At 40.2% G+C, this 27,164-nt stretch overlaps 1 protein-coding gene across 5 annotated transcripts in view; it reads left to right on the forward strand.

Moving 5' to 3' along the window:
- The first annotated feature begins 321 nt into the window (after window positions 1-321).
- The window catches only part of ZBBX (zinc finger B-box domain containing), a 48,471-nt gene continuing 21,628 nt past the window's right edge, over window positions 322-27,164 (forward strand). For 3 of the 5 annotated variants that reach the window (XM_078854370.1, XM_073359480.2, XM_078854371.1), the window contains exons 1-8: window positions 322-466; window positions 2,831-2,872; window positions 5,270-5,403; window positions 6,671-6,787; window positions 8,723-8,816; window positions 12,347-12,395; window positions 12,788-12,897; window positions 13,395-13,490. In XM_078854370.1, the coding sequence (XP_078710496.1) occupies window positions 5,336-5,403; window positions 6,671-6,787; window positions 8,723-8,816; window positions 12,347-12,395; window positions 12,788-12,897; window positions 13,395-13,490 (534 nt within the window). In that variant the 5' untranslated portion in view covers window positions 322-466; window positions 2,831-2,872; window positions 5,270-5,335. Of the gene's footprint in view, window positions 467-553; window positions 593-2,830; window positions 2,873-5,269; window positions 5,404-6,670; window positions 6,788-8,722; window positions 8,817-12,346; window positions 12,396-12,787; window positions 12,898-13,394; window positions 13,491-27,164 lie in introns of those variants that run through there. The other 2 variants (XM_078854368.1, XM_078854369.1) reach the window with 2 other exon arrangements.

Here is a 27,164-nt window from a genome sequence, read left to right on the forward strand (position 1 = left end):
GGCCAGAGTGGGGCTCAGGGGCCTGGTGTATTTGGTCCCTGGGCTACGAGGGGCTGCTCGGTGCTTATTTGCAAGCCCTGCCTGAGAACTAAAAACTCCTCTAGGTAAAGTCACTAGCAAGCCATGGCCTGGACCATTGGGCACCAGGGGAGCATCCCTTGCTCAGCAGGGTCACGAAACGAGCACTCCCCCTCCCTTCCCCATAGTGTAACATGGGGATTCGCCTCTACCTCCCCCCCTCCTGCCGCCCAGAATGGACTTTCCCCTAACCCCGCATTACCCTCCCGGCAGTCTCAGTGGTACATTCCGCGTCGCAGTTGTCGTGGGAACCGCGTACACCGGTCGCTATGCGCACGGCGCTGGAGCCGCGCCAGCAGGTGTGGGTGAGGGGAGCCTGGGCGAGCCGCCCCTTCAGCTCGGGGACAGGGAGGCAGCGGCGGCCGGAGCCTAGGCCGTGGCGAAGCAGGTGCCTGGCTCCCGCGTGCGCGGGCGGGGCCCCTGGGCGGGGCATGGAGGTGGCCAGTCAGCGGACCCCAGCGGACCTCTGGGGGCGGGGGGAGCATTGGAGCAGACCGGGGGAGGGGCAGTAGGGGTGAGTGGTGGGAGCCTTGGCACAGGCCCCGGGAGGGGAGCGGAGATGGGGTAGGCAGTGGACTCCAGCCGGTCCCTGTGTGGGAGCACGGGAGCAGGTTGTGGGGGAGGGGGGGAATGGATGCTTGGTTTCCAGCAGCCCCCTGGGTGAGGGGTGTGCGAGTGCGCGCGCGGGGGAGGGGGCAAGGTCCGGGGGGGGGCATTAGAGTCCCTAGGGATTGGGGAGGTGTACCCTAGAGACAGTCCTACACATGTATATGGAAACGCACCCTTTATGGAGGTACAGCTGCATGCTGTTTGTTGTATTTTTTAGGGTGACCAGACAGCAAGTGTGAAAAATCAGGGGGGAGGGGGTAATAGGACCTATAGAAGAAAAAGACCCCCAAATCGGGACTGTCCCTATAAAATCGGGACATCTGCTCACCCTGCTATTTTTCCTTTTTGCTCTGTAAATCACCTATAGTGCTGTGTGCATTATGGACAGAGAAACATGAGACTTTTAATAAGTCTAACTCATGATTCAGGTTATGTTGCATCTCTGTACAAGTTCATTGAAATTCTCCCTCCTGTCTCTCCAGAGCTAATCCGAGGAGCAACCAAACCTGTGAACCTTACTTAGCTGGGAGAAGAGTTAGTTTTAATGAAATTGCTAAAGGCAAGAGTTTAATTTGCTTGAGGTTTTGAATGCCTAAGAAATAGGCAGAGGAAGTTCAAGGGCCCTCTCTTGGGAAGTCTTCAGCACAAGTGTAGGTGCCTGAAAGTGTTTTAATGTTAGAAATATAGTAGAACCTCAGACATAAGAACACCAGAGTTACAAACTAACCAGTCAACCACACATCTCATTTGGAGCTGAAAGTATGTAGTCAGACAGCAGAGATGGTGGGGGGGAGAAGAAGCAAATACTATACAGTACTGTATTGTGTTAAATGTAAACTACTCAGAAAAAGGGAAAGTCTTAAAAAAAGATTTGACAAAGTAAGGAAACTGTTTTTGTGTTTGTTTAAATTAAAATGGTTAAAAGCAGCATTTTTCTTTTGTATAGTAACGTTTCAAAGCTGTATTAAGTTAATATTCATGTGTAAACTTTTGAAAGAAACATTGACAAACTTTGAAGGAAGCCAATCCATCTTTCCTTGGCAAGAGGGAAGATTGGTGTCAACTATGTCCTTTAAAGTTAGGGGAAAGTGAAAGGGAGATAAAATAGGGAAGATCCTGGAAGACCCATGGAAGAAAGAAAATGGGGAAATGGAAACAACATGGGGTGAGGAGGCAGCACGGCAAAAAGGCTTTAGGAACATGCAGTAATCAGAGAAAGAGACTAGGTAGCAAGATGTAAATGCCCAAAAGTGAGTGGGGGAGGTAGGGTGAGAATGAAATATAGGAAGGAGATATTTTTCTGAGTTTCTTTTTGCTAGGATTCCAATTAGCAGTAAAAGGATATTTGGAAATAAAATTTTCCTTTAAAGTTAAAAAAAGACTGCTGTGAAAGAGGGAGAGCAAGCATGACTGGTGGATCCTGGCTGACAAAAGGAGAGGGGATTTCATTGGGCATTTTACTAAAATGAAGACTACAAGATTAAACTTCAGTGCAAGAAGGAAACTAGTACGCAGCTGTGCAAACTCCTGCTCCTACATGCTTCTTTATAGCAGCATGCACTAAAGATTTATAATTTTCAACTGTAAGTCACAACATGAAAGAAATGATTTGAAATTTTTGCTTGCCACTCAAGTACCTCTTTTCATTTGATAAAGCTATACACAGACACGCAGGATTTGTATAAGTAAAACTCAGAAATCTTTGCATAGCTGCTTGCAATTTTTTTGAATTAGCTTTTAAATATCTAAAACATATCCTAAGATTTTGCGACCTATGGCTCTGAACCTGCAATTGGATCCAAATGAATATACTTTTACATTCAGGCGGAGTCCCGTTGAAGTCAGTGGAGTACTACGTGGTTGTAAAAGTCCACTCATATGGATCTGATTTCAGCGTAGGGTCCATATTAACTGAAGTGTTGTGCAGTTAATGTAAAATGTCACATTTATACCATTGATATGTAACTAAAACAGTGTAGCAGTGAAATCTTTATTTAACTGTTAGTGGGGTGTTTGCTACTGCCAGTTGTATAGTAAATAATTGTAAAGTGAAATCATGTGGTTTTTTTTCCAAAATAAGTCAAGTGTTTTGTCTCTGATTATCTTTATGAACAACCTGGTGCTTCAAAAATACATCTAACAGCAACAGGTCATTAGTGTTTCGTCCTAAGGTGACTTGCTAAAGGTAAAGAGAATTGTTTTGAAAATTCTACTTTTACATAAAGTGCTTCAGATTATGTATTTTTGTAAACATTTACTTTGAATGACTAAGAATTTACTTTGCCTTCCATTGTTGTACTGTGATATCATGACCTATGCACAGACAGAATGCATAATAATTTATTACAGGTTTTCTTCAAAGAAAATGGTAAAAGCCTCGAAGGCACCCACTGTAGGCTCCTGGGTCCTCAGCCATCGTATCTCTTGGGTCGAGACCCACATCTCTCTCCCTCCTGAATGATTTTTTTCCAGGCTGCAAAGTTCCTTGCCTACACTGTAATATTCCCAGCAAGCCAGACTGCCTGAACAGGCCCAGGTCTGCGCTTTGCTTGCTCTCCAGAGGCTATAAACAGTGTAATTGGCAACAGTTATAAGTTACCATACAACTTTTCCTAAACAACAGGGCTGCCCGGGGGTGGGGGGGAGGGGCAAGTGGGAGCAATTTGCTCCAGGCCCCAGAGGGCCCCCCAGGAGAGTTTTCAGGGCCCCCCAGGAGAGTTTTCGGTGGCACTTTGGCGGCGGGGGTCCTTCAGTGCTGCCGAACACACCTGGAGTGAAGGACCCGCCGTTGCTTCATCCGCTCTGGGTCTTCGGCAGCAATTCAGCTGTGGAGGGTCCTTCCACTCCATGTCTTTGGCGAAGTGACCTGGAGTGGAAGGACCCCTGCTGCCGAAGATCCTAGGCCCCCTGAATCCTCTGGGCGGCCCTGCTAAACAAGCACATTTATTCTTAATATGAAAGCGTTACAGAGAAAAGATTAAACAAAAAAAATAAAAGAACCTTTGTGCAAGCTAAAAAGCTTACCAGAAGTCATCCCAACTCCAACCTCTGGTAGTGTCAGCCTTCGAGATCCACAGCTAGGTTTTCTCAGTGGTTACAAATTCAAAGCTGTCTCAGATTCAGAACTAGAATATCCATCAATAGGTTAGTTTTTTCTTTATACATCTTAGACCTTTGATTTTGAGACTACAGGAACAGGTAATCAGCAGATAATAGTTCAATAGGTTTTCTTCAGGAATATTGTAGACAACTGCCATATCTGTCACAACGGTGTTACAGGCATTAAATCTAAACAATGCCTTAGAAATATAGTTTTAAAAAATACTACTTGAGGCCACTAAACTGGCCTCAGTTCTTTGTCGTATGGGTTTTTAATTTTTCATAAATCATCAGAGTCTGAATCAAAAGTAGAATAGCTGTGCCAGCTTGTTTAACTGCCTCACTGCTGCTAGAACACACGTCCTCTGAAAGCAGATTCTTTTTTTTTATTATTGAACATCCATTGAGATGAATGGAGCATCAAGTCTTGCCAAGGGCATCCAGTCACATTAGATTAAATGCACTTGGTGCATGTTTCTGACACTTCTTTCAGCATTAAAATGGTCACCATTTTCAGTCCTTCTGTACTAGGACTTTTAACCAAGTTTTTAACCAGTTAGCAACATGATTGGCTCTAAAGATGGTTTGTGTTTAGTGTGCATTAAGAAACTGTGACTGCTAATCATGAGTCATCCTTGCCAGCATCCTAGGCTGGCTTATGGCTGTATTCCTCTGATTAGGCTGTAACAATGTCATTCTACTATGTAGTTGGAACTCTCTAAACCATGTCTGCACAACATGATCTTCAGCCATTCCAGAAATCTTGGTAGTAGGCCATGCCAGAGTGCATTGTCTCTCAGGTTGCTCGTACTTCTGATTGTGAGACTTTTCCCAAAATGCAATGAAATAAACATGATTAGTGTCATTACACATATAGACATGCCCATGCTATGGTTTTGTCTTTACAAAGTTGAAACTGGATCACATGAGCATGTCATAACTGAGATTAAAAGAATAAAAATAAAAAATTGAAAGTATAGTCAAGATCTTTGATTCTGGAGAGTATAGCAGAAACCCGAAAAAAAACCATATAGTTACCATTTTGTATGGATTTGTGCTTGATATATGATAGCTTTCAGCTTCCCTAATACTTTACTGTGATTTTATTCTGACTTTGCCTCCTGTTAGTGCTCATTTTAGCACTGGTATTTGGACCTTATTTTGTCCATCTGTTCTATAGGTAGTCTTCAAGAAAGCCATGTTTTATTAAATACTGAACCAAGTTCAACCTTGGTTAATCCATGCAACCACATTGTATTCAGTGGATTTGCATGGGTGTAACTGAGAATGGAATGTGGCCCAGAGTTTCATATAAATGCTCTAAAAGTTATTTTAGTTTAATTTATATTTTCTTTAGCATTTTATTGCCATATTATATAATGCATTTCTGCTTTCCAACTCTTTTTCCTGTACATTAAAAATTGTAAAAACTATTACAATGCTCTAACATATTAATTGCAATCCGGTTGTTCAATTTGAACAGGTTACTAACCACAAAGAATTTCACAAATCATTCTGATTTTTTTGAGAAGAGTTCGCACTGGGAATCATGAACATCAATGACTTTGTAATACTGCCAGGTTCAAAGACTGGAACTTCCGTAAAATTAAAAGTGAAGTAAGTGCATTTCTTCTGACTATGATAGAAATGTTGACTTTACATTTTTAATAACTTTATATGCAACATTAAGTATGAGGTTATGTTTGCACAAAAGTAAGAATCATAGATATGTCTCTCTACTACTGTTTTTCCAGGCTCTTATTCTTATCTGCCTCCTCCTCCTTAGGTTTTTTTTAACCTTCTTACTGAATTTATTCATGGGAATTATTGCTATGCAGATTATCTAATATATACTGTCTTTATTAAGGCCTTGTGTACCCTATAGAGGGTTTTCCAGCATAGTTAACCAGCAAAATCTTCCAAGTATGGATGCAGTTATACCGCATAGGGTCTTATATCAGCATAGCTATGTCGGTAAAAAAAAAAAAAAAAATCACACCCCTAACCCACATAACATTACCATTATAACTTTTCAAAGTAGGCAAGTCCTAAATCTATCCTATCCTCACTTTCTTGATGGTGACCATTCATTTTCCCCCTGCCCCACTGATATCTTCCAAAGTTCATTCTGTTCAAAATATAGTGGCTTATCCCCCGACTGAACATGTTCCAAGCCTCAGAAATCTCCAGGGTCCATTTTTCTGTCCACTTCAGAATGCAGCGCAAAATCTACTCCCTGGTCTTCAAAATTCTTTGTGCTTTAAGGGACTTGTCTAGGCTTGAAACTTTTACCAGAATAGCTATGTTGGTTAGGGATATGTTTTGTTTTGCTTGTTTTACTGACCCGGCTATACCAGTATAAGTGCTGGTATGGACACAGTTTAATTACTATACTGTGTCCATACTAGGAAGGCTTTGCTGGTTAAGTAGTTTTAGCCCTGAAAATAGCCCTAGGTTGGAGGAAGGGCATGCCTATCCCCCTTTCTTTTTCCTCCTACATGCCTGAATCCACTCAGGTCACACAGGGGCTGAGGAGAGTGGAGTGGAGTAGATCTCCATCTCTCCTGGTCACTCATCCACAAGTTCAGGGGAGGGAGGGAGCTTACTAGTTCCAGCAAACTCCTCTTTTGTGGTTAAGCATTCCTGGGCATGCACAGCTGTTTTAGCCCTGAAAATAGCCCTGTCTGACAAATGGTGTAGTTGTCAGAGCTGGAGTTTTAGGCTTGCTATGGGGGATACGGGTTACATACTTCAATATTAAAAGTTGTTAAAACTGCTTAAAATGTATTCAGATATCTGTTTTCATTCTCCTTCATGTTCTGATCAACGTCTTTATAATTTTCTTGCTAATACACATTTGAATGTTTCAATTTAATTTCTCTAGAAATGTACGAGAGCTGAAGTTGGAGAAAGTACAGTTAGAACTAGAAAACCAGGAGATGGAGAAAAAACTACAGCAACTACAATCTAATATGAGCAGAGAAAAAGAAGAGAGGAGGGAGTAGGTGAAATTTCTTTGGAATTTTTAACTGTGAAATCAAGGAATCCCAATGAGATGCGTGTTCTTTTGAAAAATCACTTGTGGATAACCCATCTAAAGACTAGCATTTTTGGTAGTGTTCTGCACTATTCCCTCTGAGCTGTTTCCTTTCCCTGCTTTTTTTATTTGTTTACCCTATTCTGTCTTTTATCTCCTCTTTTCTTTTCTTTTCCTCTCCACAGCCTCGTGCTGTCCTGTGATAAGCATGTTTTTTGCTTGGTGGGTATTTTTTTTTTTTTTTTTTTACAGTTTCTCCTGTGAGATTGGTTGATTTACTTCTGATGTCACAATCATTTCTATTTCTCCTCCCCAGTGGAATATGATATTAGAACTGCCAGCCAGTTTCCTTCCCCCTCCGACATTCTTTTTTTTCCCCAGTGAAATTGTAACGTTGGAGTTAAATCAGCCAATCAGTACCCTGTATCTCCTAGTGTATTTCACTTTGTCACTGTTTCAGTGAGTTAAATGCATGTACATAACATCACAAAAGGACTGGAACATTGTAATAGTTTTATATATGATGGAAAGAACCCATTTAGGAAGGGACCATTGTCTGGTGAAACGAGCCGAGCCGTAGACAAATCTTGGCTCTGCTAGTGACTCACTGTGTGACATTACCAAATAACTGTAACCTCTGTGTCTGCTTCCCTATCTGTAAAATGTGGATAATACTTATTTTCGTGCGTCACAGAGGTGTTATAAGGATAAATTCATTAATGTTTGTACAGTACTTTAAAAGGTATAAAATGCTATTTGAGCACTAAGTGCCATTAATTGCATTGGATCATAGTAATTCATTTCTAAATTCCTTTTTCTCAGAGCAATTAAAGCTGGGTTCTAGTCGCCTTTATGCGTTGACAAAATGTTGAGACTGAGACCACCAGCTTGGCTGCTCCTCAAAACTAATCAGTTCAAGATAGGCTATCGTAGAGGTGCTGCTACTGTTCTTAATTTTTCAATTTATGTAGCACTGATCGTGTACTAAACGCTTTTGAGGCAAAAACAAAGACACAGGATCTTATTTACATTTATTCCTACTTAAAGAGAGAGCAGGTAGAGGACAGAAGGGATGGGGAGAAAGCAAGAGAAGTAGACGACTGAGAATTGACATTAGGCACACACGTTAGTTCCACAATTTTTAAAATTCTAATCTCTCTTGCACTTTTTCTTACTCCATCTCTCTCTCTCTATGAGCTGAGGGCTAGGATTTATGGATCTTGTGGAAGAAGCATGTTTTGAGAGAAGAGAGTATAGAATCATAGTAGACTAGATCCAGGAGGAAACTTCCAGGCTTAGGAGCTGCATGAAAGAAGGCAAGGAGATGGATAGTAAAGAAGCACTGAGTTGTGTGTGTTGGTTGAGGTGAAAGAGAGCTAAATGACAAGGCAAATAGTACTAAATTGTGCAGGACCTTGAAGGTAACAACAAGCATAAATCTGCTGTGGAAATTGGCATGGGAGACAATGAAGGGATTTTAAAAGCTGATGGATATTGTCAAAGCAACTGTCTGGGTAGATAGTTTTCACAGTGGAATGATATCTACTTCTGGGGGCATGTCATTAAAGCAAACTACTTGTAAACATCCAGGGAACTAATGTAATGTGCAGGTTTATATATGACAGTAAAAAAAAAATACTTAGTTTGGTAAATTATCCAACAAGAGTTACTTTGTCAGTCTTTCAGGTTTTCAATCTTGACATGAAAGCAATCAAAATTAAAGGGGAGTTATGTTTCAGGAATCAGTGCTTCTACAGAGATGATTTTTTCCTCATTTTTCTGGTATCCTATTTGTTGCTATTAACTACAAATCTGCATATTGGGAAAATGATTCATCCACCCCAATTTACAGGAGAAATATGCTTAGTAATTAAGTTTAGGGTACTGTTTTTTTCCTAGACGATCAAGTGGCTATCATTGGCAATCTGGACTGGCAGGACCATTGGGCATTCAACCTCAAGTGTGGTCACAAAATAGAGAAAATGTTGTTAAGGTACAAAAATTTCATTGGATTTGCAGATAGTCTCATAAAATACAAGATTTAGAAGAGGTTTTTGTGGGTTATAGTCAGTCATTCACTATTTTGGTGTAATGCAACTGAATTAATAAGACAGTTTTAAATATTGTATTAAGATGAGAAATGGAATATTTTATAAGTAACATTTCAAAGGTATTTGTTTTTCTGCACAGAGCATATACTATCCTACTGAGCTAGAGGAAGATTCAGTTCTGGACTACAGTATTGGAAATAATTGTTTGGTGTTATGTTGTATTACATAAATTAGGTTAGTTAAGGGGTAAGGTTGTGCTACTTGTACAAGAACAGCTTCAGTGCTCACTGCAGTCATTTGGGAATCTTCCCATTAATTTCAGTGGGCATTAGATAAGACCCAAGTACAGATCTGTATGAATGATCAAACTGTAGTATGCTGTATTAGCTAAATTTGTCATATTTACTGTCCAAAGTATTTTGTGTGTGTGTGTTTGTGTAGAAAACTTTTACCAGGAAACATTTTCAGACTTTTCTTCTATAAAAAATTTGTAATCAGTTTTCTTTAGGGAGATACTAACATTTAGCTTAAGGGGAAATTCAAGATAAACAGGTATATTCTGCAAAGTGAAATGTACATACAAAACAACAACATTAAAAGAATGTTATGGTTGCAAAGTCAAGCACTCAGAAGTTAAGGAACACTGGAATTAAGGTTGCCTGTGAAATCTTAATTTAGTCTTCTTGTTCTCTTGTGCATTTGCATTATGATAGTCTTTTTAATTAAAATAATAGCCTATCCTTTTTATCACAGGATTCATACATCATTCAGTGTCTTGTTCTCCTCTACCCCCAGGCTGCTTTTTGGAATCTACTCCCTCTGCTACTTGCCCCCAGCCTAGCTCTTGTTATGTCTACATTCAAATCAGTTTGCTTTCTCCTCCATGCTGCCTGGGTGCCAGCAAAGCGGGCATTACTGAGACCACAGAAGAGATATTGTCCTTGTTCTCAGTTCTGATGTCCAGTGCTACAGCAATTGCAGGCAAAATCCTGCTCAGTCCCTGCATCCCTGGGTTGGAGCATGCCAAGTGCAGACAGAATCTTTACGAATTTCAGCTGAAAGCTCTGGCAAGTCTCTATAAAACATGTGCACGTTCAGATTTTTCCAAGGTTTATAACTTAGGCATTTTTTTCTCAAGAGCAGTAAAAGGCATATCCCTGGTACTAAAAACAATACCCAGGCCAAATATCAAGTCCATTCTCCAAAGTATGCAGTGTGCTAGAGCTTCTCAACAAAATGTTTGAGAATTTTTTTTTTTTAACACAGGCAAAATAATGTATTTTTCCCTAATCTCCTTCACAGAAATGGTTGAACTATTTTTGGTGAAACCTTACAAGAATATTCAGCCTGCTTGGGAAATTTTAGTCCAAACAGTTTGTTTGGCAAACTTATAAGCAGTTGAAAACATATTCTTATAATGAGAAGTATTGGGGAACCTTAATTGTAGCCAGTGCTACTAGCGCCACCTATAACATACATTCCTGAGTGTCACAGCTCTTGGAAAATAGATTCATGTTTTTGTTAGCTAAGGATTTTGGCCTTGTGGTATTAATTAACACATGCTTGCACTGCATGTGATTCAAGAGCTACCTACTGAGTCAAACAATTTATGTTTATGATCTCTGCTAAAAATACTGGTTCTGATGGCAAAATCAGTTTTCTTTGCTCACAGTGTCAACTAGTATGAAGAATCCTAAAAGGATACCCAAGTCTAAACGGTCTAAATTCAGCTTAGAAGTAAAGATATGCTTCCTAATTCCTTCAGCTCAAATTGATTTATCGAGAGATGCATACAAATTGGGCTGAATAATGCATAAAGAGGGAGTTTCTCACTATGTTTCTTCAGGAAGCCAAGCTCATCCTGAACTGCAAGCTTTACTTAATAGAGCTCATTAGAAACTTTATATAATAAAATTCATATAAGTCCAGAAAGAGACATTTACAACCTTAGACCAAGTAGTGGCATTTGTTATTTGAAGGCGTTGAAGGAGCAGCTGTTTGTTATGAAGGTGTTTTTAGTTAACATACTCAATTTCAATAACATTACCTACTCATGTATGAGTAAAAGAGGGTGAGATTGAAAAGGTTTTCTTTAACCCCCTCCCCTTTTTTTCTCTCCCTTTTGAGGCAAGTTGCTCAATTACAGCTGCTGATACTTCAAACTCCGGCTAAAGCTGTCAGTTCTGGTAAAGACACATAGGGCAACAATTTCAAAAAGGCAATAGTGTAACATGCACAAGGGGTGGAGAGTGTGGGTGCACTGTAGACTTCTCTATGTTTGAAAGGGAAAATGCAGGAGAATTTTTTGAAAGTGAGCAATTATTGCCCTAGAAAATGGGGGTCTAGTCGCAGAAGGCTGTTGCAGAAGGAGATATATAGAGCTCTTTACAGCTGCTTGTACCCTACACAGTAGACTGTGTGAATGGCATTTAAATAAAATTTAGGCAATATGAGATGGTCTGGGGCAGGTGGAACAGAGGCCTCAGCCCCGGGCAGCAAGGTCCGGTTACTGGAGGTTCCCTAGCTGTCTTGGATTGTGAATTGCTGGTTAGCCTTACACAGGAACATAAGACTGGAAGGGACCACCTGGGCCATCAAGTCCAATCCCCGGCTATTACAGGCAACCCCATCATATAATCCTATTCATAAACTTAACAAGTTCGTTTTAAAACTAGTTAGGTTGTTTGGTACGCTACTGTTGAAAGGCTGTTCTACAACCTCGCACCTCTGATGATTAGAAACATTCTTTTAATTTCCAGTCTAAATGTATTCATGGCCAGTTTATACCCGTTTGTTCTCATACTAATGTTGGCCTGCAGCATTAATAGGTGTTCTCTATTCTCCATCCTTCGTGTTCACCGTGCCTCCCCCCGCCCCCATGTATTTATATAGAGCAGTTGTATCCCTCTCAGCCTCCATTTTGCTAGGATAAAGCCAATATCTCTTAGTCTCCTTTCATAAATTAGGCTCTCTATTCCCCAATCATCCCAGTGTCCCATCTTTATATCTGTTCCAGTCTGAATTAATCTTTGCTACACATGGGTTTTGTATACGAAATTGTATACAGAACTTCAGAAGAGGTCTTACTAGTGGTTTGTACAATGGCATCGATATTTTCCTATCTTTACTGGAAATACCTTGCCTGATGCATTCTAGGATTGCATTTGCCTTTTTCACAGTCACATCACATTGGTAGATCATGTCATGCTGGGGTAACAAAGACCATGCTTTTTATGAAAACCCGGTAAAATTCATGATTTTTGTCACAGAAATCATGAATATGACAAACATTGCTTATTTGTATCTTTTAAAATGAAAACATCATTTTTTAGAAAATCATTAGTCAAATATATTTTTTGTCATTAATTTAGCATTTTAACATGCATACTTCAGTGGCTATATTTTGTATTTATATTTATTTATAATTCTTTTACTTTTCTCTATATATACATGTATAAATGTTTCACTATAGGTTTCTTCAGGAAAAGTGAAATTGAAGATACTCAAAGAACAGATTCATGGTAAAGTGATGTTTGTATTCACCAAGTAAAATAAAATATTATTATATGTTAATATTTTATGTGTTCCTTAGAGGTTGTTAATTAAATAGTTTGGAAGATACTTTTCATAGTTTAGAAAAAAAGAACCTTTACTGTTTATAGTTACCACCACTAAGAAGCCTAAAATTAAAATTAATAGCCTTACTAAATTTTATTTTCCTATGTGCTGCATGATGATATTTTTTTCTTAAGAACATTTAAATAGTTGTGTTGAAGACATTAACATACTGAATTTTAAGGGGGTTCAAAAGAAGTATATGGAACCAAAATATCCACTCCCATCAGTCAGAATACATGCTTAATGTCTTATAAAATATTGATCTCTTTTTTTGCCTTCCATTGTATTTTTCCAGAGCCAATGAAACAGCCATTTATACATAAAATGGCAAATGTTGCAATCCCTGAAAAACCTAAAATGAAGGGGAAGGCATGTGGACAGTGTGAGGCCAAAAATGCTTTACTGGTGAGTAGATGGCAGCAAAAGTACTAATATTTGAGTATAGAAAGCTAGCCAATGGGCTTTGGATTGGATTAATTTAAAATAATCCTCTTTTAAAATGTCTAATTATGACCAAATTAATATGAGGCGTGTATACATTAATTAGTGGAACCCCCTAAAAAAATCTAATTTTATTTCCTCAAGTTTTATTTGTAACATTTTGGAAAATATGAATAAGGGAAAATATCCTCAGCAGTAACTGTATATCATGAACCCATTTTTGCTGTTGTTACTTTTTGTTCAAGAAAAGGAGTACTTGTGGCACCTTAGAGACTAACAAATTTATTTGAGCATAAGCTTTCGTGAGCTACAGCTCACTTCATCGGATGCATGAAGTGAGCTGTAGCTCACAAAAGCTTATGCTCAAATAAATTTTAGTCTCTAAGGTGCCACAAGTACTCCTTTTCTTTTTGCGAATACAGACTAACACGGCTCCTCTGAAATCTGTCTTTTTGTTCAAGGTATGCTTAGAATGTGGGGAAGATTACTGTGGTAGTTGCTTTGCCAGAGTCCACCAGAAGGGGGCACTGAAGCTCCATAGAATGATTCCTTTGCAGGTAGGGACTTTTTTTGGATAATCTTGTATTTATAATAAAAATTGTCTCTGTAAATAGTTCAAAACTTAATTGTTTAAGAAATGCAATTCTTAAACGTTTTCATTCATCAGAAGTCTTTTTTGTCACACAAGGACATATTTTCTGCATTTATTTGTAGCAGATGCATTTATTATTACATCTTTAATATACGTTTCAATTTCAGTCATCAGTAGGTTAGAGATTTTGTTTTATAATAAGGTCATCAACTTTTTTTAATACCCCACAATCTTTATTTATACCAAACTGTGTTTCTGAGGCCTGATCCTAGAAACACTGATGCATATGAATAGTATTTATACTTCATAAGTAAGCTAAATTTTAAGATCAGTTGGGTTAAAAATAAGCTGAGTTTTGTTCCATGCAGTGTTTTTTAATTACAATTTATAAAAAGTGGGTGCTTTTAAATTTTACCTAAGAAAAATGAACATATTTTAATTAAAAGGAGCTTTAGTGTTTGTACAGAAACTTCCTGTAAAACGCAGCAAATGTATATTATACTGATTCTAATGTTGGAAAAAAATGTACAGTTCTTACTCTGTGCACTAATAGGTTTTACAGTCTTTTGATTTCTCATGGGGAAAAAATATGACTAAAATAACTGTCATGCCACAAGGTTCTAAAAAGCAGCCGACAGGTTGTTAGTTGAAGAGACTTTGCATACATAAACCTCCACAGACTGGGGGAGGGGTGGTTTTATGCTACACGGCCTATAAATCTGTCACTCAAATAGTAGAGAATTCCCATATACAATTAGCTCTTGTCTGTGGAATGAACAATCCCATATTGGTGAAAATGATAGTGATATAATTGGAAAGATTTATTTTTTTCAGAACAACAAATAATTTAACGATGGTGAAATCTGAAAAGTGTAATGTTCTTTGTAAAGTAGTATAGTTCATTGTCATTTGGGCCTGAGTTAACAGCATTAAAAAAATCATCTTTAAAGTACAGCTTTATTTGTACTATGTATTCTTTTGATGTATCAATAACATTTCAATGACCACTGTTGTAAGGATTTCTGCATAAAATCATAATAACACACTTATTTAAAACTGCTTTACTTCTCATTCATCACATTTTGCTATATTGCATAAATTGATCATGGTAATAACTTTTCTCCAATTTTTAGATCCGCTGTTTCTTCCATTTTACACATCAAACAGTATTTGATTTTTGTTAAATGAGGTGGTGTTTTTATGCAGTTCAATTTGTAGAAATTATATAAAATTATCCTATTTTTTATTTTGTTTCGTTGATACATTAATTATGGTTGCACTGTTTTATGGGCTGTTTTAATGAATCAAAGAGAAAACAAGTCAGCAGTTCTGTATGTAGAAGTGTTTAGACTTTCTTCCATGGAGAGAAACAAAATTACTTTAAGATAAATATGAAAATTATTGTAAATATAGGGAATATGTATAACAGCATGTTGACTGAATCTTAGGAAACTTAAATATTTCCTTTCCATTTAATTTGTGTTTATTACCAAGTCAAACTGTATTTTTGGACAATGACAATGTTTGATTGTCAAGATGTGCCCTGTGACAATCTTATGGTACTTTCTCTCACTGAAATTTATTTGCAGATGTCAGACCTTTTCCCCCCAAAAGTATAATCTTTTTAGTAATGCTATAAATTATCAAAGTTGTTGCTCTGATTAATGTGTTCTTGTTAGAATGATGCATGCTCAGAGTGTATTATTTGAAAGATTACATTAAGAGGAAAAAATTAAGAGAGTTACAGGATGACCCAGCACATTGAGGGATGATAGTCAGTAGTGTAGAAAAGCAGGTAGTAAATCATCTTCTTGGACCCGTGTTACTAGCCCACCTTATACAGCAAGATATATGTGTTCTGTCAGCTATTTTGGCTGGATTTAAAAGCATTTTCTCTACATTGAACAGTCACAAACAGTGATATATCAAATCTATTTGATCTATCAGTTCTCACAATTTGTACATTCAGAACATAAGGTTGGAGTATTAATAATTAATAATAATAACTTGCAGTCTCATTCATAGATCTGAAAATGCTTTATAAAGGAGGAAAAATTGTTATTTTTATTTATAAATGGGGAAGTTGAGACACACCGAGATTAAGGGTTTTATACCAGATCATACAGTGAATCGGGGCAGATTGTCCTGGTCTTCAGGGGTGCAGTCCAGACCAGTTGAGGGGTTGTGACACCATTTGCCATGCAACCATAGATGCCTTACAATGCTTTGTTTCTGTAGCTTCCAGCCTGGGATGTTCACAACCAACCTACAAGCATGCTGGTCAAACCCTGAAGGGGTTGTGTGGTAGACAGACCTGATTCAGCAGCTCTGAGCTCAGCAGCCTGTATAGCCCGAGAGCCCCACTCTGGCTTCCAACAGCCTGGGTTACTTCCCGCAAGGTGACCCAAACATACTCCCAGTCCTGAATTTCCCCAGACCTGTGTGCTCTGCAATGTCCAGCCATCTGCTGGGCAGTTCAGAGAAATAATGTTTGTTTGTTCCTCTAAAGACACACAAGCACGTCACAGCTTATTAACTTAACTGGGATAAATGCACAATTCTGCTTAAACACAGCACTGAGTTTTCTCATAGTAAAAATAAACCAAATTATTAACGTTAGGATTTAGGTTAAGTGGTGCCACATAAAAGAAATAAAGTTAGAAAGGGTTACTAGCAAACAGAAGTGAAAACACACATCTAAAAATCTAAAACTTAATCTAGCAAGGTACAGGGTTTGTTCAAGATGTTTTTTCTTACCTATATTCATTTCCCAGAGACAGAGACTCCCTCCCCCACCCTTGGTTGAAGGACACATCTTTCTCAGCTTGCAAGAGCTCTGTTCCCTTGTCTGCCTGGTGATGGATCCCAAATATGGTTTCTGCCTTTGCTTATATCTTCCAAACTTCAGTGACTTTGTTTCAAGAAGCAGGATGACTTCATGCTGTTCTTCCCTTCCTGTGGACTCCCCACTTCCTTGCTGATTTCTATGTAAATTTGGCTTCCATTGTTTCTGGTTGCAACTTGCTTAATTTAATTGGTAGATAGCTAACTTTTCTCTTATCTCTGAGGAAACCTGTTTCTCCATGTTTGGCCATAGACTTTAAAGTATAATATCATTCAGTATCCATATTTCCTCATATTGTATTAATACATACATTTCACAATGGTATTAATCACCAGTGTCTCATTAGCTCCGTACACTTTGATAATATAGTAATATTGTGTGTAATCAGTTGGTTCAATTGCTTATCTCTTGACCTTCAGTCCACCTGTCTGTATAGACCAGTAAACCTTTGCAATGTATTCTTTGAAAAGTAAAACCCAGACTTAGTTTTTCTATCCTGCTGGGGCATAGAAGCCATGCTACCTTCTCCCCCACTTGTTAGCTTGATATTTTTGTTTACCTGGTATGTAAATATGGACCTTCATTGTCTTTGCCTGAAGACAGAGCTGGTCAGAGAATCAAGTATACATTCCTTTTTCTAAGGAAGACTGTGCTTAAACACATTTTAAGAATATAATTGTAACACTCCTTCTTCTTCGAATAGTGATCCACTATAGGTGCTTTTGCGTCCCTGTGCAGCTGATTAGAGAACTTTGGATAGCAGTATTTGTTTGGCCTGCACATACACTGTCCCTTCTTCATGCTCTGCCATGAAGCTAACCAGTGTGTGCATTCAGCCCCACCCTCAGTTTCTTCTCAACCACTCCTGGCTAAAGATGGAGGTATTAGCAGTCCGTTCATCGGATCGTTAACTCTGTTGTTCAAAATTAAATAGTTACTAATCTTTTTATATTTGTTTTTGTTTTTAAAAACCCCAAAACTTTATCTTCTTCTTTCTCTTTCTCCAGGGTATGCCTAGTTCACTGGGGTTTAAGAGATGCCTTTCATGTAAAGAGGCCTTCCCTCTCATGGACGGACATTCTTATAGTGTCCGTTGCCTCGGGGAAAACCCCAGAAGTGTGGTTTTTGTCAGCAACTGAAGCCGCAATTTTGAAAAGACAGGGAGCTCAGATTTAAACGCCTTCTAATGGAGGCAGCTCTCCAACCTCCTTCAGACCCATGCCAAGATTTACCCAAATGGGAGTCTTCACAGGAGCCCTCCAAATCCAAAGGTGGTGAACTAAAACCATGAGACACTCACATAAGGCTTCAAAAAAAGAGAGCTGTGAATCCCCAGAATGAGCCCAAACCAGCTGGAAAAGATCCCTGGCATGTTCGGTATCGTCTGTACCAATGGCACTGGAGCTGGCCAAACATGGTACCCAGATCTCAGACGGTACTGTCTCAGCAGGATGCATTGACATGCCTAAAAATCTGATGGGCACAGGCACTGAAGCTATGGTATTGACTGGCAGAGATAAAGACCGAGACCATGCTTAGGGGAAGAATCCTCTGTATGGGCAATGCCTCAGTACCATCAATGGTATGCCAAACAACGCTGGCGCGTTTAGCCTGGCATACATTGCTGACCTGGTCAGTACTGTCGTCTCCGCACCAGCAGCCATCGCTGGTACTGACCTCCCCAGCAACACAGAAGTTCAGATGCTTCAAAGACTTTACAATATCTAATGTACCTGAGTCTCCGCTGCTCGGTACTGAGTCTACCCCGAACTTGGGAGTCACCACCAGCACTATGCTATGCACCACCATTGTCCAGTGGAGAGTCTGATAGCGAGTAGGAGGAGGTTGTTTCCCATCGCTCCTTTCATGCATCCTATAGTGCCCATTACCAGTCTGGGCCTTCACAGCTGTACAGTCCATCGGGCCCTCAACCACCCTGATATGGACAACTATGGTGCCAGCCACTGGGACCCTTCCTGCCATCCCAATGGGACCCGTGAGAGGCATATAGACATTATGCCTACTGGGCATCTAGCGTGGCCCATTACAAATTAATGAAGTGCCTTCCATTAGCCTCTGCGTCTAGAGCAGTGGTTCCCAAACTTGGTTCGCAGCTTGTTCAGGGTTAGCCCTTGGTGGGCCCAGAGACACTTTGTTTACCTGAGTGTCTGCAGGTATGGCTGCTTGCAGCTCCCAGTGGTGGTGGTTCACTGTTCCCGGCGAATGGGAGTTGCGGGAAGCAGTGTGAGCTGGGCCACCGCTTCCCGCAGCTCCCATTGGCTGGGAATGGCAAACCATGGCCACTGGGAGTTGTGAGTGGCCGTACCTGCAGATGCTCCAGGAAAACAAAGCATCTTGTGGCCCACCAGGGGCTTACTCCAAACAAGCCGCGAACCAAGTTTGGGAACCACTGATCTAGAACCACTGAACCTCCCGAAGAGATGAGGGAGAAACAGGAGGTGGACCTCGATGAAGAGGTCACACTTCTGACCAACATTTTGTCCCCTTCACCAGATGAGGCAGTGATGCCCCTTCTGCTGTCTCTTTCAAGACTTAGCTAAGGGGGTGGCAGACACTCTGCAATTACCTCTAGAGGAGGTAAAAGAATCACAGCATAAACTGATAGACATTTTACACTCCTTTTCTTCATTGAGAGTAGCCCTCCCCATCAATGAGGCTCTCTTGGATCCAGCCAAACTTTTATGGCAGGCCCCTGCATCCTTCGTGCCAATCTACAATTCCGCAGAGCGAATTATCAAGCGCTAACAGCAAAATACGACTACTTTGATTATTCCAAATTCAATTTATTTATCAGTTTCTAGAATCTTACAGAGATCAGTTCAGGGCCATTATCTATGAAGGACAACTGGTGACCAAGATGGCACTCCAGTCAGTGCTCAACATGACTGATACCGATCCATCTCCACAGCAGTAGTGATGCAAGGAGCCTCTTCGCTACATTTATCTGGCTTCCCCAAGGAACTACAGAAACTGTGGAGGACCTTCCCTTCAAAGACACCAAATTGTTTGCGGAAAACAAAACTCAAAGATCATCCCTCCACAAACTCTAAGATTCCAGGGCTATGCTTCAGTCATTGGGGATTTATGCATCTGGACAGAAGAGTAAATGCAGTTCTTATCCCTCTCTTAAATCACATATCAATCTCAACGCTTTTATGAACTACAAAAGAGAGAGTCCAGATTCGCAAAGCACAAACCGTTGGACCCTCAACCTTCGTCTTTCCAACCATCCACTTCAAAATATCAATTCTGATGGATTAGATGGGGTGCCAACAGATCACTCACTTCAGAGCTACCTGATGCTGACCAACCTTTTGCATCCCTTTGGATAATGCCTTGTTCTGTTCCACTGCACCTGGGAATGGGATAACATTTGACAAATGAGTGCTAGAAATCATCTGTAATGGGTATCCCATTCATTTCACCTCCCTGCCCACCCACCCTTCCTCCACAACACCCTTCGCATCCCTCTCCAGGGACGCTTCTCATGAGAGTTTATTGTGACAACAGATAGATCGCCTCCTCTGTGTAGAAGCCATAAAACCAGTACCTCAGCAAGTATGAAGGAAAAGTTTTTACTCTCGCTACTTCCCCATATCAAGAAAAGGGGGGTTGGAGACCCATAGTGGACCTCGGAGCACTCAACAAGTTTGTCAAGGCTCAAAAATTCAAGATGGTCACTCTAGCATTGATTATTCCAGCTGTGGAACAGGGAGACTGATTTTCGGCCCTCGAGCTTCAGGATGCTTATTTCTATATTTCCATATTACTTGCCCACAGACAGTTCCTCAGATTTATCTTAGGACAGTACCACTACCAATACAGAGTACTCCCCTTCAGGCTATCATTGGCACCCAGAGTATTCTCCAAGGTCCTCTCAGTAATGGCATCTCACCTTTGTTCCCAGGGGATCATGATCTACCCCTATTTGGACGTCTGCCTCCTCAGGGCTCATTCCTTCAAAGCCCTACAGGTTACCCATGTGACTGTGGACTTATTCAGAAGCCTGGGCCTACAAATCAATGTCCAAAAATCGACATTAACCCCAGTACAAAGATTAGAGTTCACAGGAGCTGGTCTCAACTCTCTTTGAGTGAGAATGCTCCTCCCACAACATAGATTCCTCAATCTGTCCACAGAGACAGTGCAGACCAGCCCTCAAATATTAGCCAAATGCTACCTTCAACTTCTGGGGCATATGGCTGTGGGCACGTTTGTGATAGCTCAGGCCAGATTACACATGAGGTGTCTCCAGTTGTGGTTCAGCTCAGTGTACAGGTCGAACAGAGACAGTCTAAAAAACCCCCCTATTGTTACCCACCAAGGTCAAACAATCCTTGAACTGGTAGAAGTACCCACTGTACGTGGGGATCCCGTTTGCACAGCCCTCTCCGTCACTACTCCTTATCGCCAATGCATCCCTCTTAGGATGGGGAGCACATCTCAACAACCTCACCAACAAGGCAAATGATTACCCATAAAGGCATGTTCATATCGACTTCCTCAAATTCAGAGCGGTGAGGAACATGTGCTCGTTTCCTTCCATTGATCAGAGGTGTACACACAAGGATCTTTACAGATAACATAGCATTCATTTACTACACAAATTGTCATGGTCATGCCAGATAGCCTTTCCTTTGTGCAGAAGCACTAAAGCTTCCCGCAGCCCCCATTGGCTGGGCACAGCAAACGGCAGCCACTGGGAGCCGCGATCGGCCGAACCTGCAGACGCGGCAGGTAAACAAACCGGCCTGGCCCACCAGGGGCTTTCCCTGCACAAGCGGCATCCCAAGTTTGGGAAACGCTGCCCTAGAGTATATATTGGATCTCAAGAAATCAGGATTATCCCTTAATTCACTCAAAATTCACCTGCTGGCCATAGCAGTCTTCCCTCAACAAATAGAGATTCAGTGCTCTCACTCCCCACTACACAGTGATTCCTCAAGGATGTAGTAAACCTTTTTCTCCAATCCAGATGTCTTTCCCCCCACCCCAACCCCCCCAGTCATGGGACCTAAACTTAGTACTAAAAAACCTGACTAGGCCACCCTTTGAACCTATGGCCATCTGTTCACTCACAACCCTGTCCATGAAGACAGCATTCCTAGTGGTGATCACCTCAGTGAAGAGAATTGGGGAGGTAGTGGCATTAATGGCACACCCTGTCATACAGTATGCTTTCCGGACAAGGTTACTCGAACTGCACCCGAAGATCATCCTCAAGGTGGCTTAGTCTGTTCACATAAACCAACTGATTCACCTCCTGGCCTTTTACCCTGTTATCACAGTGAGGCTATACTGCACACACTAGACATTAGGAGACGTTTGGCCCTTTACGTGGACAGGATGAAGGCTTTAGGAAATCTAAGCTTTTCTTATCCATTATGAAAACGTCTAAAGGTGCAGCAATATTGGCTCAGAGACTCTCCAAATGGGTCTTGAACTGTATCAAACACTGCTATCAGGTTCACAGCATGCACTCCATGAGGTCGTTTTCCTCCTCTGTTGCCTTCCTCAAGAACGTCCTTATCCTGAAAATTTTCAGGGCTGAAACCTGGGCATCTGAGTATACCTTTGCAGAACATTATGTGATTACCGGGGACTCTGCCTCCGATGCTATCTTTGGCTTTACGGTATTGTCATCCAAAGACTTGACTCTGAAGCTCTGGCCCTGCAATGGGGATACTGCTCGGAGTTGCCTACAGTGGAGCATCCAGAGGGATGTTACTCAAAGAACAAGAGAAAGTTATTCACCTTTTGCAGTAACAATGGTTCTTTGAGATGTGTGTCCCTATGAGTGCTCCATATCCCACCCTCCTCCCCTCTACTTCGGAGTTCTTGTCAAGGACTCTGTGGTAGAGAAGGAACTGAGTGGGGGTTCGCCCGCACATGCTGGTTAGCCTCATGGCAGGGCATGAGTAGGGGACAGCATGTGTGCAGGCCGAATGGACACGCCTATCAAAGTTCTCTGAACAGCAGCGCAATGACGCAAGTGCACCTACAGTGGAGCACTCATAGGGACACATCTCGAAGAACTGTTGTTACTGCACAAGGTACGTAACTTCCTCTTAATAACTTCTTGTATACGCCACATACGTACATCATGCAAGAATGTTAATATCAGTTAGTTTTATTAGTTTTCCAATGATACCTTACATGACACTTTTAATATACAGATTATAACCATAGTGAGTTGGGGTACACTGAATTGGTTAAGCCAGCTGAAACTGGGAAGCTCTTAAGGTCACATCTCCCCCTGTACACAGCTGCCAGAGGGCTAGCAGCTGGCGACCTGGAGGCAGCAGGTCAGAGCCCTCTTTCCTGAACAGGGTATATGCCATCATATTTTCTTTTCCCTTTATATAGCAGAAACTAGGGCTGTCAAGCCATTTAAAAAAAAATCATGATTAATTGCGCTGTTAAACATTAATAGAATACTATTGATATAAATATTTTGGATGTTTTCCACATTTTTCAAATATATTGATTTCAGTTACAGCACAGGTTTCAGAGTAACAGCCGTGTTAGTCTGTATTTGCAAAAAGAAAAGGAGTACTTGTGGCACCTTAGAGACTAACCAATTTATTGAGCTTTCGTGAGCTACAGAATACAAAGTGTACAGTGCTCACTTTATATTTATTTTTTATTATAAGTATTTACATTGTAAAAATAAAATACTATTTTTCAGTTCACTTTTACAAGTACTGTAGTGCAATCTCTTTATTATGAAAGGTGAACTTACAAATGTTGAATTAAGTACAAAAAATAACCACATTCAAAAATAAAACAACATAAAACTTTAGCGCCTACTTAGTCCTACTTCTTGTTCCACCAATCACTCAGACAAACAAGTTTCTTTACATTTGCAGGAGATAATACTTCCCACTTCTTGTTTACAGTGTCACCTGAAAGTGAGAACAGGTGTTTGCATGGCACTGATGTAGCTGGCGTTGCAAGATATTTGTGCCAGATGCGCTAAAGATTCATATGCCCCTTGATGCTTTGACCACTATTCCAGAGAACATGCTTCCATGCTGATGGTGCTCATTAAAAAAATAATGCATTAATTAAATTTGTGACTGAACTCCTTGGGGAAGAATTGTATGGGATCTGAACAGTCAAAGTAAGAAACACTTATGTGGCCTCAACAGGGACTGCCCTTCTAGACAGCTCAGAGCTCCTGGTACTAGGACTCCAAATCCCCATAATGATTGATCTCTGGAAGCAAATACCTAAACAGTTATAGATAGTAACTTTGCCTTTTAGTATATACTCTGGCAAACATCTAGCAAAGCATGCGAACAGATGTATTGCAAGAGGGCGAGGAAGAAAGAATCTTCGTGTCAGCTGTGTAGGCAAAGGAAAAGTACAGCACAAAATGGGAAATGCAAGGCAGTGAGAATTAAGCTAATGACATAAAACGATGTTTGCTAAATTCTGGGAAAGTGTTAGCTAATCTACAAAGCCTAACACTGAATGTATTGATATGTGCTAGAGCATCTATTTAGTGTGCCTCTAAGGCTTCGGAAAACAAGTAAGTAGCTGTACATCCAGTCTCAACTGTTCAGCATGTATGAGATGGCAGGAATATGTTTATTTTTAATGTGATAAAGGAGAAAATTGAAAATCTAACTGTGGCCTTAGTTGCTGCTTCTACAGTCCTAGGCCTTAATGGGGTTCAGGAAAGTCCTTGGCAATCAAGATACATTACATTTGAGGAATGGAAGTAGGTTGGATCTGCTGCTATCATCTTTATGACATTGTTATCTGGAATGCTTTCACATTAAAATAACTTTCTGACATTTGTGCCAAAATAATTGAGTTTCTATTAGTCCAAAAGATTGACAGCCTGCCATCATACTCCTTTTCTTTAAGTGTTATTGATCTTCATGTTTTAAAAATACATTTAGAAAGCCCAGTGAAACAGTCTTTGTGAGGGGGTGGGAAGGAAATATTCATATAGACACATTCTGAATAATACTTGAACCCTGATTTTAAAAATCGGTGGCAGTGTCAAAATTTTCTTTTGAAAGGAAGGGACAGATCGTCAGCTGTTGTAAATTGTCAGAGCCTCACTGAAGTAATTAATTTATACCACCTGCAGATCTGCCCTGAAGTTAGTATAAAAACAAGTATCATAATAAAAATGCTCATTTTTAATTGTTTTCTTTTTAAATAGATGATTGGAGGTGGTTTTTTATCTTCTTAGTATGATGACAGTTTGCAGTAGATTCTATAGGTTGAGATTGTGACAGTAAAACCTGTGAATATAACCCGTTTTTATTATTTTCCAGATCATTTTATGCATTTAAGATACAATTCTTATTAATTCAAAATTCAACAAATTGGTGTGGAAACAGCCAGTTACATATACAAAGTTTAGAAAGGATCATGGATCGGATTTTTGAAAGCACAAGTTCCACTGAAAGTTGGTGGGACTTGTACTCTGAAATCACTTCAGTATTTTTCAAAATCCTACCCCCTAATTGGAATGTTTCACCATAATCTTATCTTGTTTAGTTAGCAAGGCAGAGGAAACTCAGAGAGCATCTAAAATCACTTGCTAGGAACTATAATAATATAGGAAACAGTCCAGTACGTTTATCCGAGTATTCTCTTTGAAATCAGTTAAATAGAATTAATTCCAAAACAAATGAGCAAAATGCCAAATCAAGAGAGTAATGCTGTGTAAAATGTATAGATAGAACTCTAGGTGGCAGTTTTACAAATATTTGTGATAGACATATATAAATGTGTTATAGTACCATTTACAGGTTTCAGAGTAACAGCCGTGTTAGTCTGTATTCGCAAAAAGAAAAGGAGTACTTGTGGCACCTTAGAGACTAACCAATTTATTTGAGCATGAGCTTTCGTGAGCTACAGCTCACTTCATCAGATGTATGCCGTGGAAACTGCAGCAGACTTTATATATACACAGAGAATATGAAAAAATACCTCCTCCCACCCCATTGTCCAGCTGGTAATAGCTTATCTAAAGTGATCATCAGGTGGGCCATTTCCAGCACAAATCCAGGTTTTCTCACCCTCCACCCCCCCACACAAATTCACTCTCCTGCTGGTGATAGCCCATCCAAAGTGACAACTCTTTACACAATGTGCATGATAATCAAGTTGGGCCATTTCCTGCACAAATCCAGGTTCTCTCACCCCCTCACCCCATTTAGAGCCACAAACAATACAGTCAGTTGCTTCACTTGCTTCCACATGCTACTATCTCTTGAGCAGGGAATATTGTGTATATAAAAAGATCTTCTACACTTTCCACAGTATGCATCCGATGAAGTGAGCTGTAGCTCACGAAAGCTTATGCTCAAATAAATTGGTTAGTCTCTAAGGTGCCACAAGTACTCCTTTTCTTTTTGCGAATACAGACTAACATGACTGTTACTCTAAAACTAGTCTTGCTGAGTTTCACCTGAATGCTATGGTCAAAAATCAAATAGAAAGTGACTAGAGAGCACCAAACTCATTTTCTTTGGCCTTATACTTTACCTCTGGAGGGAAGCAAATGAGCATAAAATGCCTTAAGGAACCCTGCCAAGAGGAAATGCAATTATGTAGAGAAGGTCTCCTGCTTCTCTCTAAATATGTGGCTTCTGGTCTCCAAGTATTTTAGCGATCTTTTGCCGACATGGATTGTTGCCAGTAGTTGTGGGGAATCAGAACTAGGGGACACAACAAAGTAGTATATTTCCCCTGGGAAAATGTATCCCCCACCATATCATGCTGAGAATTATGGGATAAGAATCTGAGTAGAATATATGCAGTCAAAATGGCAAAAAGCGAATGTAGCTTGAAGCAACATTAACTCTTCTTGCATACTTGTTGGAAGGTCGTAGAATATGGTATGGGAGGTGCAAGCCAGTGACAGCAAGGATACTAGATCAACTGTATTGTCATAGGTAGATGGGGCTAGAGGGAGTTCCCTGGAGTGGATGAAGTCACAGAGCCAAAGTGATTGGGCCTAGGTTTACAATGGATCTCTGTGTTCTTCAGCTTTTTCTGGCCACTCTTCCTGTGTGCATTCTTGCTTGTTCTGAGACCCAAGGAGTATTCTTATTAGCTTTTTCTTCTATGCATATTTTTACATAGGAGGGAAACACAGGGACCTTTGTGGCGTCATACGTATTTCTACTTAGCACTTTATGTCCACTGTATTTTCTAGATCCTAAATGTGGCTCTGAAACAAAATATTTCCACAGGACAAATGGAGAGAGGAGATTTGCATTCTTTTTTCTATTCTCTTTGGTTTTACCTTTTCTCATTGAGGTAATTATTCAAGTATGGGCAATTAGAACCTCATAAGATGAAATTTATGGAGCAGTTTGCTTTATACTAACATAAGTTGCAGAGGAATAAAAGAAAGTGGCAATGGAATTAGAGAGATCAGGTGGGTGAGGTAATATCTTTTATTGGACCAGCTTCTGTTGGAGAAAGCTTAAGTCTTTCATCAACAGAAGTTGGTTCAATAAAAGATAATATTTCACCCACCTGGTATCTCTAATATTCTGGGACCAACACAGCTACAACAACAATGCAAACAACAATGTGATTAAAAATTGGTGTTGTCATCTAAGAACTATTTCCAGCCTTTGACCTGCTACTTCCAGCCTTTGTTTGGAATTTCTTTGAGCTACTCAAATCAGCTTAATTTCTTACGGGTCTCTCCAGCTGCAGTTTTAAAGAAGACAAAATCTAACCAATATCTGATTGATCTTCCTTAATTACAAATTTTATAGCATGTTGATTATA

This window comes from Lepidochelys kempii, chromosome 9, assembly GCF_965140285.1.
Source record: "Lepidochelys kempii isolate rLepKem1 chromosome 9, rLepKem1.hap1, whole genome shotgun sequence".
Lineage (NCBI taxonomy): Eukaryota > Metazoa > Chordata > Testudines > Cheloniidae > Lepidochelys > Lepidochelys kempii.